The 14,794-nt window shown below is 43.4% G+C and overlaps 1 protein-coding gene across 3 annotated transcripts in view; it reads right to left on the bottom strand.

The window, feature by feature from the left end:
- Positions 1 to 14,794, bottom strand: part of CMAS (cytidine monophosphate N-acetylneuraminic acid synthetase) — a 158,589-nt gene that overhangs the window by 52,385 nt on the left and 91,410 nt on the right. For all 3 annotated transcript variants that reach the window (XM_069228545.1, XM_069228546.1, XM_069228547.1), the window contains exons 4-5: positions 10,231 to 10,386; positions 9,075 to 9,205 (exon numbers count right to left, since the gene is read on the bottom strand). In XM_069228545.1, the coding sequence (XP_069084646.1) occupies positions 9,075 to 9,205; positions 10,231 to 10,386 (287 nt within the window). The remainder of the gene's footprint in view (positions 1 to 9,074; positions 9,206 to 10,230; positions 10,387 to 14,794) is intronic.

Here is a 14,794-nt window from a genome sequence, read left to right as displayed (position 1 = left end):
TTCTTGCCACATTAAATAAAATATAAAAAATGAGAGTGATCGTGCTGGGTCTGCAAAATAAAGAGAAAAAGTAGCCCGGAAACCATACGGAAAACATGGAGCCTCGTATGTTTGCAGTAGTTTACCGGTGCTCTCGAGGAGGGCTAAACACCGGAAAAGGCATGGCGTGTGCATGCCTTTCACGAATGAAAACAAGCAGATTTTAAAAGGCAAGCCCACGAACCAATGAAAGTGACTGATGTAACATGGGCATGGTTAAAATCCCCTAAAGAGAGAATAGAAGAGGGCTTTGCGCTCGCCCCTAAAACAGCAACGTTTGTTAAATTAAGCTTAATGACTCTTGCTCATCAAGGCAAACAAATGTGAAAAACAATGGAAGGGGTGAGATGGAGAAGAAGATGTTACCTCAATATTAGGGAATTGTCCATTCAAAGTTCTACAAAATTGAAGGTACAAAAAAAACTTTTAAATGCTCAGCACGTTTATGAAGAAGGTTTTGAAAAAAGGATACGTAGAGTGAGAGAACGAAAGGAAGACAGGAAAAAAAGTTTTTTAAAAAAATAAAAAAATAAAAAACAAACACAGGAGAAAATAGGTAAAAAGTTTGAAACAAGAGATATCCCAATACGTTTTCCCCAGCCAAACATACAGAAGTTGAGTTCAAATCAGAAATGATTTTGTCTTACAACTCCATCAGCAGGAAGTGCAGCAAGTGATACTATATTGCAACAAAAAGCCCATTTTGCTGCCAAAGATTAGGTTCCACATGCATTGTTTGCCTATAATGTCAATAATCCTTGCATTATTCCTGAACATATGACCACTTACTACTGCCAAATGTTTCAAGCACCTGCACAATGTCTACATCGACATGCCAGCAATGCACAAAATAGGATTTCTATAATTCTGAAACACTCAGAAGAGCCGGTGGCTACATTACAGACATTTTCCTCCAAAACAGAGCTAAGCACCACCTTGTCCAATCAGTGTGCAAGATGGCTTACAGTCTTTGGAGTATGTTTGTCGTGTCCACTTCATTTGCCCCAATTGATAGATTCTAAGACTTTAGCAGCACTATGTAAGATCTTTGCTGTTTGGCGTTTGGATGACAGACAGGATTCTGCCCGGCCTGCTGGCACCACAGAAAGGCCTAGCATTCTAGCTGGCAACCCATGTACATCCCTCTTGCTTACAAGTACATTATTGTCATATATGTGGGACTTGAATGGAGACAGTCAATAGAGGTAAAACATTTCACTTAGGCTAATTTGATTTACTTTTCATGAGAGTCAATTTAATGCCTGATCGTTATGTTTATGAAATCTATACTGACTTGTTTTGATTTGTACCCAAAATAAAGTAGTAAATATGTGTGATTATCCAATGGATGCACACTTAACTGTTTAACATGTTTAACGTTTTGCAGCAAAAAAACACTACTTTTGGTGCAGTTTTACAGTATCAATAATGTGGTGGAGCAAGTCACACATCCTTTTCCAAATCCCATATTGGTAAAATAAGCATAGGGAGTTACTAAGGATATATGTTTATGTATAAATATGTACATTTAAATGTACGATGACCAAACAAAACCAGTTGTTAGATATTTCTTTCATTCCGAAAAGTCACATACAGGCATGTTCAAATGTTTTCGGAATATGGTAACAAAGTGCTGTTAATTTCACATTGGCAAACCTAATTGATTTTTCTGGGTTCCATGTTGTTTCTAATATTGGCGTAAGAAAAGAAATGTACAGAAAAATGTATGGCTTTTGTTGAGAGAAATAGGATTGAGAGAACATATCAGTTTACAAAATGTGTATCGCTTAAGTTGACGTGCAGTAAAACTTCTTAAAATATATATTACTTTCCACCTTTTTCACATCCCTCTTCACTTCCTAAATAATTGTACATTTGAATGTTCGCTCTAAATCCATTTCCACACTCTTGCCCAAAATCACAAGACAGTGCATTAATGCCGATGTTACATTCTTTACTTCCGGGTCCTTGTAGCTAAGTGAAAAAAAACGATGCCCTCAATATCACATTTCATTTCCTGGTTTTATGTACACACAAAAGTGTAAGAGTTCACAAATGAAACCCTGGGCATCCTGTGATCTGCATGCATTGTTTTCAGACTATAAACTGCCTATTGTTTGTAAAGGCAGCAACCTCGTGTAGCACAAGCAAAGGAAGCATGTCCCGACATTTCACTGAATGGTTAGACACAAGAAAAAAGAGCGCGCCGCTACAGTTCACTCGTAATGAAACATATCGGCAAAAGTGCAATTATCTACGTAACCGGCAAAAGTGCAATTAACTGTGTAACAGGGTCGATATTATGCAAAGCGCTCGACCTCTGCCAAGCGAGATCGCGTTGCGAAAATAGATAAAAAGTAGTCCACAAACCCAGCGAGCCTCGCATGTTTTCTGTACTTGGTCGCTGCGCTTGAGGAGGGCTAACCACCAGAAAAGGCATGACATAAGTGCCTTCCACTAATGAAAGCAAGCAGATTCTAACAGGCAAGCCCACGAATCAATGAAAGACACCGACCAGACGTAGACTGGGCTTCGAGACCTTTTCTAATTCCTAAAGCGTCTTGCTAGCGATACGCATGTGCAGGCGCATGCGACACAGGCTCGACCCTAAAAAGACGAATCAAAAACTTCTATGAGAGGAAAGATTTTCCTCAGAACATGCATTTTGAGCCAAGGCTCTCTTCCTCAGGAAATTACTCAAGGGACTTTGGAAGATCGGTAAATGGCATAAATAGAGCCCCAAACATGATAAACAACTCCACCATCTCCGAATCAAGCAGGGCACATTATTTAAACACCGTTTTCTGTCCTCTAATGGACAACAACTCATTCTTAGCAACTGGATGGCCTGTAATTGCAGGGGCTTCATCCTCTGCTTTTTTTCCACTCTCCAGTGTCAGGACTCGCCGTTTTGGATGACAGTCTATCCTTTACTGAAAAACAAGTTCTAGAACAGATGCATGCTGGTCGACGCAACAGCACCCTGGGTCCAAACGGCATCCTGAAGGCACTGCATAGAGGGAATTACCCTATTTTATTTTAACAGTGTCTTGGAGTTGCAACCAATTCCCTGCTCTTGGAGAGGGTCAGTGATTACCCCAATCTACAAACGAGGAGACAGGCTGCAACCAGAAAGTTACAGACAAATTGCCCTCCTCGAGAATGAGTACTTTGCGGGGTTGTTTTTAAAGGAGTAAATGGATAGAATGACAAATGAAAAAATATATACCACAAAATCAAACAGTTTTTACCCTTTGAGTGGTGTCCACAACAAGCATTCTGGCGCTTTCTCTTTTAATTGATTAAATGAAATTGAATCAAATATCACTTCACCTCTGTTTTGTTGACTTTAAGTCAGCTTTTGGTTGCGTTCGGCGCAACCTTCCTTGGGCAAAATTATCAACCTGCGGTATTCCTCGTGCATCATTGAAAACAACACAACTCCTCAAGTCAGGTACATGGGTAAGTATAAAAATAAAAAAAGATGGTGATGGCTCCATTCTTTCAAGATAATTTACACCCAAGATGGTTTGAAACAAGGATGTGTTCTGGCCCCCTACTTATTTAACACATTTTTATTAACTGCCTTTTCAATCTCAAAAAGAATTCTTGGTCGGCCCCAGATTTGGTTCTTTGTTAAAGGTCATCACTGCCAAACTGTTATTAACACTAACATAAGGAAGAGAAGCTTTACACGGGCGGGATGCAGTTATTCTCGATACAACGCTCTCTAAAATGCATAGGCATCTCTTTAGTTCATCAGTCAATGCCTTCCCTGCCCAAATTCATTTAGCGTCCAGGCTGACTAATCAGTCAATTGCAAGGACTAGGGCTTATCATAAAACTTGGCACAAATTAAGAGCTGTGCCCGCGACACTAAGTAAAAACCTAAGGTTAAGAGCTTTCCAGAAACGAAAGTGCCTCTGCCCGGTGTTATCTAGAAGCTGCCATTAACAATGTTGGGGCACGATCACTATGGGATCTTAACACTGCCCCTGCACGTTTAAAAAAAAAAAAAAACCACTATAAATTGTTAAATGAGGAAACAAATGAGCAATTAAGGATAATGACACACAGGTGGATGGTATTGAATGATTATTAAACCCTCAAACCGGAGAGTTACTTATCTGAGGATGGAACCAGTGTCTGAAAAGGAAATACTTGGGAGTTCTATTTTGGCCATATACCTGCACAGTTGCACACTTAACCCTGACTTGGCAAGAGGCTTCAAATGACTGGGGACTATGGAGATAGAACTGATCCACCTTTTATGTATTTGCCCTAAACCTTTAACTGAAAGGAAAGCTCGCATGATAATGTACATGGCATACGAACACGCAAACAAGCCATTTTAGCCTCCTTTAATTCCCTGGACGCAGCGGTAGGCTGCCAATTCACCACATTTCTAACAAAAAGGATCTTATACCAAGGAGGTATCCTCCCCATCCAAAGATCAATTCCTAATGATTAAAAAAGTTGTATTTTTTTCTTGGGATGATTATTGAATCTCTGAACAATTTTTAATGATCAATTAAACTGTATTTTACTCGACGGCCTAATTGACACTTTGTTACTAGCATTTTACAGATATTTGTAATAATACATACATGTTGTTTTCTCTTTCTTTCAAACTTGTTACTGTTTTAACTCGTCATGCATAATGTCCAGGACCAAGTGGATTAAGAGAAATGTTGATATTGGAACATTTGTAGGAGCATTAAAGTACTTTTTTGGGGACCGAGAGGAGTGCCCAAGTGCTAACCTCATAGTAGTGGAAGACTAACGCCTTCACCAAGAGATGAGCAGCACAAGCGCAGTGGTGACAGCATACCATGTAACAGTGAACTTTTAACCCTGGGTCATTGAAGTGAGACCTACAGGCTAGCTCACTTTTTTTTTTAAAAGTTCTGCTGCTTAGTCAACTCAACTCAACCTTGGCCTACATCAGTTAGAGGCAGAGTTCTGAGTGGTGCATGTGTGGTGACTGTGTATGTGTGCATGGGAGGGTACAGTACAGGAACAGCCCAGCATAAGCATGGTTTGATCATGTACTGAAAGAATGTATCACTGCCAGGGACACATTACATGAGAGATGTAGTGCTGTATATGTGCAATGAAAGCATGTGCTGGGTGTGTGTGTGTGTATGCTTGAAAGAAGTATAGTACATGAAGGGTGAGGAGTTGTGAGGTGAGCACATGGCGAGTGTGTGTGCTGGTATTGTATGTGTTTGCAAATAGCACACCATGGAACAATGCAGCAAGGATACAGCGCTGAGCAGTGTGCACACAGTGATTGTGATTGCTGGATGTATGTGCGCCTGGGGTGGCACAATAAAGGGAGGTGACACTACTGGACAGTATGTGTGCTGTGTATGTACAAAGAGTGCATGTAATAGTACATTGCATGGAAGATCCTAGGTTTCATTTTGGGAAGCCCAGGCCTGTCTGGTGAAGACATGAGCAGTAGAGGAATCCCCTCTAGCAGACAGATTTGCACATTACAGCATTCCTCTGAATTGGGTGGAACAAACTGGAGGAGGTGGACACTTCAAAAAGGTACTCTGTGATAGATCACAAAGAAAGGGCCCGGACACGTTTCAGGAAGGAGACGGGGCTGATAAGAGAATCATAATTAGTAGGGCTGGGAGCACACTTTTGATGCACATATCACTGGGGCGGACATCCAGGTGTGAACTCTTGTCACCCCATGGCTTTTGTTGTGGGACTATCAGCTTTGGAGTCTCTCCTGCTGTGACAGAGAGCCTTTCAAGCAGAAACCCAACATAAAACTGCAAAGACCCAGACCCCAAATCACAGTTGATGACTGTAAATGGACTATAGGAAGGAGCAGTTGTAAGCCCAAAACTTTTTATCTGACAAGCAGCATGATGAGCTGTGGCAGAAAGGAAAGTTCTGCAAGACTTCTGCCTGTGACTAGGATAGGCGGCCAAGACCTGACAGTCTCTTTTCTGGCTGAAGAGGTATCACCCGGGGAATCAAGTCCACCTGCCCTGGAACACCAGCACCAGCCTGATTGTGAAATCCAGTGTGCCTTGTAAGGAAGGAGGAGGGAGGTCCAGTAGGGAGCTCTACCGGAAGGATTCCAGTTGGAGGAGATGGATCAGCACTGATCGGGTCTATGTTCGTGTGTAGCAATGATTTAGAGATGCCTGTGTGGCAGGAAAGGGGCGCTATGGATGGAGGCATGCGACTACTGCTGTGTGGAGAGCACCAGGCCCATACTGAGTTGTTGCAGTGACCCCGTATTCCAGAGGGGGCCACCATGGAGGTGACTCTGCCAGCAAAAGCACCAAATTTTGCATGAGCCTCAACGGTGCTCCCGTATGCCATATGGGGCTGCTGCGGTACCAGTGATTATGAAGGAGAAGCAAGCAAGCAAGTATAATGGCAACCCTGTATGACAGGATGAGCTGCCAGTACTCAGTTTTGCTCAGTTAAGGCCAGCACCTGAGAAAATTGAAGCCACAACCTGAGGGTCGAAATTGTGCATCAAGACCTGCCCCCTAACCAACCTTTAAGAGGCTGCAGAGAGGACTTTGTTCCATCGCTGGGCTCCGGCCGAGAGCACAAAGATTAATAACCCCATGTGGAGAAAACTTAACTTTCAGCACTGAAAAAAACTGGAAGCACCTCTTTTTGCTGCTGAAGAAGGCAGCATTGCTCGGGAGAGAGCATGCACCTACCACACGCAGCCTGACTCTTCTGAACAGGAACCAGGGATTTCAAGTGTCACTGAAGGCTTCCGTGCTAATGGAGCCAGTAAAATCTTAAATAAGCCTGCCAGGACTCAAAAGAGACTGCTGGTGTGCTGCAGCACAACAGATACTTTTGAGTATTTCCTAAAGAGCCAAAGGGGACTCTTGAGTAAGGCTTTCTAGTGAGCATTCCCTGGATGTGGCCACCAGTGAATGGTGAATAACCCTGATTTCATTGCAGGGAATGGGTGGACAGGAATATGCCAGATAAAACACTATAGCCTCAACCTGAGGGGGATTGTGTTGCTTCGATGAACAACGTTATTTCTTTGAATGTGAAGAGTTAGAAATAAAATACTCTTTTTCACATAAAAGCAAGTATTTTACTGGACACTGATTTATTAACATTAATGAGTGCATTTTAGGTTATGAGTGGATTTGACTAACCTGTATTCCCCTGCGAGGGAGCCTTTGACTACTCGTCCACAGTTACGACAGAGTCAAGTGCAGAAGGGGTACTTGGGCCCTGTTGCTCAGAATCCATGGTAGGGCGAGCCCTGGGACATCAGGAGTAAAAGGCCTTCACCATCATCGTTGGGCCCAGTAGCCCCTGCGTGCCCGTGGCCCTCTGAAAGGGGTTCTGACACACAGCACATAAAATGATGTCCATTTAAAATGGTTCTTCATGAAAGTCATTTGTGTTTTTTATTATCCACACAAATTAGTGCATTTCTAACTGAACTGTAACTATATTTGTAAACAAAATCAGATTCTATGTCCTGCTTGCTTGGATTTCTATTATGCCTTCATTGTTCTTCTATGCTGTTATATTTGTAAACCAATTTAGTCTTTATGTCCTGCTTGTGTGGCTTTTTAGTGTGTTTTCAGTGCTCTTGTAGGTACTGCTATTAACTGTATTACTAATTTTAGCTCTGCTGTTTATTCCAATTTCCTTATCTATCTATACTCTAGCTATTCATTTTCTATGTATCAACTATCGAGCTATCATCCATCAAACTATGCATCTATCTTTGCAGTTCTATCTTCTCAATTCTATCTTTGCACCTCAATGGCAACCCTATCATCTTTTTTGTCATGTCATCTATCTTTACAATTCTATTTACCATTGCAACCCTGTCTACCTCTGTAGTCACCCCTCTCCATCTATGCAACGTTCTCTATTTATGCAACCCAGTATGTCTATGCAACACTCTCTATTTGTCTTTGCAAGCCTCTCCATCTGTCTTTGCAAGCCTCTCCTCCCCACTTGTAAGGATGTTTTACAAAAATATTACAAAACACATGAGCAAAGGCAAAAGGCTGGCAGCCAATTCCAAATCGGTTGACTTTCGTAGATCTGATGTAAGCCAAGACCTTTTGATTTTACTACAATTATGTGTATAACATAGCGGGTTACAGACAGGCTTCATCCGTTAATCTGTTTTTGTGTCATTTGCATTTTCTTCAAGCCACTGGAGCATGCATCATAGGGCAGTGGATTCAGCCACTGGCAGATTTCACTTTGAGTTAACGTGTGCCGTCCTTTCACAAGGAGCACATCCACAAACAAAGTAGTGCCCTTCAGCGCCAGGGAATACCACAGTAAAGTGTGCTTTTTTGAAACCACAAAAATGTTGTTGGCTTTAGACAATGATTTGTTGTAAATTGATGATGGTCTTGCTGCCTCCCCAAGAATAAGGTTTTGCACAAACTATGCCAGAACCTAAATGGCTGAAGGCCAACACCAGATCTATTGGCTTTACCAAAGCTTGTTTACAGTTTGCTAGCGCCTCAAGAGCCGCTATCCAAATTATATTCTTCTGGGGTTCCAATTCATTTTCTACATTATTTGAGAATTAACTCCTAACAAAGCTTTTCATTGAACTATGTTCTATGTATGACTATTTCTCTGAAAATATTTTATAAGTGAGAGCTGCCAATGATTGCATAATCACATTTCCTTGTCTGCTATGAAAGTGGTGAGAAGCCACCCATGCCAGGCCTATTTTATTAAACTGATGGCCACTGCTAAAGCTATCATAGCTTTATAAGACACCTTCTGAAGCACAGACGAATACCTTGATGAATCAGTTTGTGTTTTTTTCCGGGGCAAGTACAACCTAAACTCTTAAATTGTGGATCTCCATAATGAAAAGTATATAGCTGTCCACAAGTGGCACTGATCTGATATATCAAATGAATCTGACTGATTTATCTAGCAACCTTTCCCAAGCCAAAGATTCAGTGGGCCCTTAAATTATATCAGGCCTACTTGTTTGGGGTGTGTCCAGGCTCTTCAAACAGTATAAAAACACTGACCTGTATAAAACCTTTCTTTATTAGATCTGTTGTAGCAAAGTAAAAAGACCCATTTTCACAGAGTTCTCCAGGCCAGTCCTGTCGACGTGGGCGCTTTGCTGGATTGAAATTAAGAGGCCTCGTCACAGTGACTAAAAACGAAAATAAAATAATTAAAGTTACTCAAGCATGAATTCAAGTATGCATCTACTTTGAATCAATGGAAACTATGTGCAAATTGCTTAAGGGTGACTGGTATGATACCAATGCTATATACGAAAGAAAACATAATGCTTTTTGAACTTGGTTTTAAACATTCTTCCATCTTCTAAATAAATACACTTAAGAGTAACTGTACATATTTTGCTTCAATTCCCACAGTTTGGAAGAAATCTAGCACCTGCAAAAGCTGGGTAAGGGAGGCAGAGCGCACCCAGAACAGACTGGTTGGTGTGCGGTTTGTCAGCTTGATGAAAGAGCGCGTATGTTGGTGCTTAGAAATAGAGTTCAGAGAGATATGAGAGCAGTATGTCTTACTATAGTGAGATGCATGGATCTGGAAAAGGAAACACTGGAGGTGACATCAAAAGGGTATGCCTGAACTCAAGCTAGATTGAGATCTACAGAAATCACTTTGCAGGGTAAGAAACGTTGCACATGGACTAGAAACAGAGGCACTCTCAGAATAAAAACTGCAATATGGAAATGGGATATGTAGTTAAGGTCTAGGCAGGACTCTTGAGAACAAATGAAACAGTACCAAGTTGTGATCGAAGCCCCAAAAAGGTCGTGTGAATGTGTATGGGCGAGAATATTTGCCATGTAAAGTCATCAGATGAACAGAATTAAACAAATAACTTATTACAACTTGGGGGAAAACACTGGTATTTTGACACAGTTGCAAGGAAGAAACGAAACAAAAGGGATAACTTGCTTTTCCGAACTACCACATGAGAAGAATGACTTTACAGCCCTTCAGTGTGATTTTCTAAGAAAAAGTAGCAATTTAAGGAGTTACTAAAGGCACACATGAATAGCAATACACAAAAAATAGAGAACAAAAAATGAAACAATCGCAATGATGTTATGTAACATATAAGTCCCCAGTTCTTGGTTTCAAGAACACTAATCTAATGTCACAGTAAAGGCATGATACACTTAAAAAAAATGTAATTACCTTTGTCACTTAATTCTTCCCATCGAAACTGATGTCGCCTCACAACAGAGAAAACAGATTCGTAGCCTTCTTCTAAAAACATTCTTATTACATCCTTGAGGTGCTTAGGGTGTAGACAGGGGGAAGTGCCTTGAATGTTTCCAATGATATCAATCTCTAAAGAACAGATAAAAAAAATGTGTAAGTGATAAAAGGGACTGGAAAAAGTAGTTTAGGATATATTATTTCATAGAAAAAGCATGCATAATTTAGGGCTCTATAACTGGTTTCACTTAGAACACGTGCTGTCAAACCAAAAGGTCTGGCTGGCTGACACCTCTTTCTTGCAAACCTTTGTTGAGAACAAGCTGGGCGGAGTCACACACTCAAAAAAAATAATAATAATAATAATGCTAAAAGCTAAAATATTCTTTTAGGTCCCAAATAGCACACTGTGACAGTTCCTGACACCGAAGGAACTACTTTGTGTGTGTATTTAATCCCTGTGCAGGCAATCACTCACAATGAAGTTAGCCAGTGGCTCAAGTGGGCTAACTCTCTGCTCTATGCTGGTATCTGCAGTAGGTAGAAGAAAAATGTGAATGACACCATAACAGACCAATGGATGAATAGAGCTGACCGAGTAAGTATATTACACATACAGTTTTAGTAAAATCAAAAGGCATTGGCTAACACCAGACCCAAAAACTGATGAGTAGTCAGTTGAACACCAATAATGTGATGCATAAATCTAACATGCATGTAGCTCTGTCACAAGTCTTCACTACACGAAACACACCACACTCTTCACGCTACGTAATAAGTGCAATAAGAATATGTTGAAATATCACTGTAAAAGTGATATAAAGTGTCTTTAGTCTTTAAAAAGCAATAAATGTCTCTTTCAAGCACAACGTACCTGCTTCGCGCTCAAAATCTCCGCAAAGAACCGCAGAGGAGGAGATGCCTGGACACAAGGAGGTGTGCCTCAATTTCTCAGGCCACACACGGCGATGCATCGTTTAGTTTTCACACAGGGATGGCTGTGCAACGAGTTCCGGTGCTCGATCGTGGATCCTCTCCAGGTTGCGGGGTTTTTGGACGCCCGGGAACGATGCGTGGATTTCCGGCGCTGACAAGATGAAGTCACAGGGGCTGCGTCGATCCGGCGGGCACTGCGTGGAAATTTCTACCGCATGAAAGGCGCTGCGTCGATTCCTCTCTGGAAGTTGGGCTGCGTCGTTCTGGCTCGGCTGTGCGTCGATCCAGTGGGCCATGCTTTGAATTTCCAGCCGCTACGCTGGTGCTGCGTCGATCTCCTTGTTGAGAAGTTGGGCTGCATCGTTCCGGTTCGACGTGCACTGAATTTCTCACCGCAATGCAGGCTGTGCGTCGATTTGCGCTGCACAAGGAGTCCTTCTTGTAGAGATGAAGTCTTTTTGGTCCTGAGACTTCAGGGAACAGGAGGCAAGCTCTATCGAAGCCCTTGGAGAGCACTTCTCACCACAGCCAGAGAGCAGCAAGGCAGCAGTCCTTCTCAGAAAGAAGTCAGGTGAGTCTTTTGGGTAGCCAGGCAGTTCTTCTTGGCAGTATGACGATTCTGGTTCAGGTTCTCTTCTCCAGGAAGTGTCTGAGTTGGTAGGGGCAGACGCCCTGTTTAAATACCCAAATGTTCCTTTGAAGTGGGGGATACTTCAAAGACTGGCATAGAAGTGCACAAGGTTCCCTTTCAGTTCAATCCTGTCTGCCATGGTCCCAGTAGGGGGTGTGACAGTTCTTTGTATGAGGCCAGGCTACTGTCCTTTGACATGTAAGTGTCAGGCCCCCCCCAGCCCAGGAAGACCCATTCAAAATGCAGATGTGTGCAAGTGAGGCTGAGTATCCTGTGTTTGAGGTGTGTCTGAGTGCATGCACAAGTGAGCTGTCAACCGAACCCAGCCAGTCGTGGGTTGTAAGGCACAGAAGGACTTCAGTGCAGAGAAATGCTCACTTTCTAAAAGTGACATTTCTGAAATAGTAATATTAAATCCAACTTCACCAGTCAGCAGGATTTTGTATCACCATTCTGGCCATACTAAATATGACCTTACTACTCCTTTCACATTAGCAGCTACCACTCAAGCAGTATATGAGGGTAGTCCCAATGTTAGCCTATGAAGGGAGCAGGCCTCACAGTAGTGTAAAAACGAATTTAGGAGTTTTACACTACCAGGACATGTAAACTACAAATATACATGTCCTGCCTTTTGCCTACACAGCACCCTGCCCTATGGGTTACCTAGAGCATACCTTAGGGGTGACTTCTATGTAGAAAAAGGGAAGTTTTAGGCTTGGGAAGCACTCTTAAATGCTAAGTCGAATTGGCAGTGAAACTGCACACACAGGCCTTGTAATGGCAGGCTTGAGACAGGTTAAGGAGCTACTTAAGTGGGTGGCACAATCAGTGCTGCAGGTTCACTAGTGCGTTTAATCTACAGGCTGTGGGCACATATGGTGCACTTTACTAGGGACTTACAAGTAAATTACAATAATCCAATTGGGTATGATCCAATATTATCATGTTTAAAGGGAGAGAGCATGTGCACTTTAGCACTGGTAGGCAGTGGTAAAGTGTGCAGAGTCTTAAAATCAGCAACAACAGTATCTAACAAGTAGAGGGAGGCAGGCAAAAAGTTAGGGGTGACCACCATAAGGCTGTCAGGTCTAACATGTGTCCCCCCCCCCCAGCTGAAAGTGGGGAGAGCTACCCAACCTCCTGGGAGCTCTAGTTGCTAAGGCAGAAGTATCTGGAGAGACCATCAGCGTTGGAGTGGTCAATCCCCGGGCGATGCTCCACCATAAAGTCCATCCCCTGTAGGGAAATGGACCACCTCAAGAGTTTAGGATACTCACCCCTCATCTGCATGAGCCATCTGAGGGGCCTGTGGTCTGTCTGATCCTGGAAGTGAGTCCCAAACAGGTATGGTGTCAGCTTCTTCAGTGCCCAGACCACAGCAAATGCTTCTCTCTCAATAGCACTCCACCTCCGTTCCCGTGGTAGTAGTCTTCTGCTAATAAAGACTACTGGTTGGTCTAGGCCCTCCTCCTTGAGCTGTGCTTGAACAGGCCCTATACCATGCTCTGAAACGTCTGTCTGCACAATAAATTCCTGGGAGTAGTCTGAGGACTTGAGCACGGGGGCCGTACACATGGCTTCTATCAGGGAGTCAAAGGCTTTCTGACAAGCCTCTGTCCAATTCACCAACCTAGGTTGCTTTTTGGAAGTACGTTTTGTCAAGGGTGTCACCATGGATCCATAGCCCTTGACAAACCTACAGTAGTATCCAGTGAGGCCAAAGAAGGCTCTCACTTCTGTCTGTGTTCTAGGTAGTTGCCAGGGCTTGATAGTTTCAATTTTGGCCTGGAGTGGCTGCACCTTGCCACCACCTACTAGGTGTCCCAAGTATACAACGGAACACTGCCCAATCTGGCACTTACTACCCTTGATGGTCAGGCCTGCCTGTTGCACAGCCTGAAGCACCTACTTGAGGTGGAGCAGGTTTCCTCCCAGCTGGAACTATAGACAGCTTTGTCGTCTAGGTAGGCTGCACAGAAGGCATCTTTGCCAGCAAGGACCCCGCTGACCAACCGTTGGAATGTAGTGGGGGCATTTTTCAACCCAAAGGGCATCATCCACCAACGCAATCTGCCAGTACCCTGATGTGAGATCAAAAGTACTGAGTAATCTGGCAGCGCCTAGTCTGTCTATGAGCTCATCAGCTAAGGGGATGGACTGAGCTGAGAACCCCAGTAGTCCACACAGAACCAGAGTTCTGGCTTGGCACTGGGTGCAGCAGCCTTGGGTACCAGCACCACAGGGCTGGCCCATGGACTGCTGGACTTCTCAACAACCCCTAGGGCCAGCATCTTGGCAAACTCCTCCTTGATGCTGGCCTTCACCTTATCTGACAACCTGTACATTTTGTTATTTACAGGGGGACTGTCTCCCGTGTCAATATCATAAACACAAGTGTGGGAGTCCAGGAATAAGGGAAACAGGGAAGAGAACTGCTCCAACAACTCGTAGCAGTCGCCTCTCTGATTTAGAGTCAGGGAGTCAGAGAGATTGACACCCTCCACTGACCTATCACCTTCTTTGGAAGCAAGGAGGTCAGGGAGAGGTTCACTCTCCTCTTCCATGCCCTCATCTGTCACAAGGAGCATACTGACCTCAGACCTCTCAAAATGAGGCTGGAGTCGGTTGTGGTAGAGAACCCTTAGGGGGTGTCTATGGTTCTTGAGGTCCACTAGGTAATTGGCCTCCCCCTTCCGCTCCTTGATCTCAAATGAGCCAGTCCAGCGGTCCTGGAGAGCTCTAGGCTCTACTGGCTCCATTACCCAAACTTTGTCTCCAGGTGAAAATTCGACAGAGTGGCCTTCCGGTCATACCACTCCTTCATCACCTCTTGACTGGCCTCCAGGTTACTTTTGGCCTGCTTCCAGAAGCGTTGGGTTTGGTTGTAGAGGGCCAGCATGTAGCTGACCACATCCCGGTGAGATGTCTTGGGAGCTTTCTCCCAGCCCTCTTTCACTGTGCTTAGCGGTC

The sequence above is a fragment of the Pleurodeles waltl genome, chromosome 4_1 (assembly GCF_031143425.1).
Source record: "Pleurodeles waltl isolate 20211129_DDA chromosome 4_1, aPleWal1.hap1.20221129, whole genome shotgun sequence".
Taxonomy (NCBI): domain Eukaryota; kingdom Metazoa; phylum Chordata; class Amphibia; order Caudata; family Salamandridae; genus Pleurodeles; species Pleurodeles waltl.
This window is presented reverse-complemented; position numbering and strand designations above follow the sequence as displayed.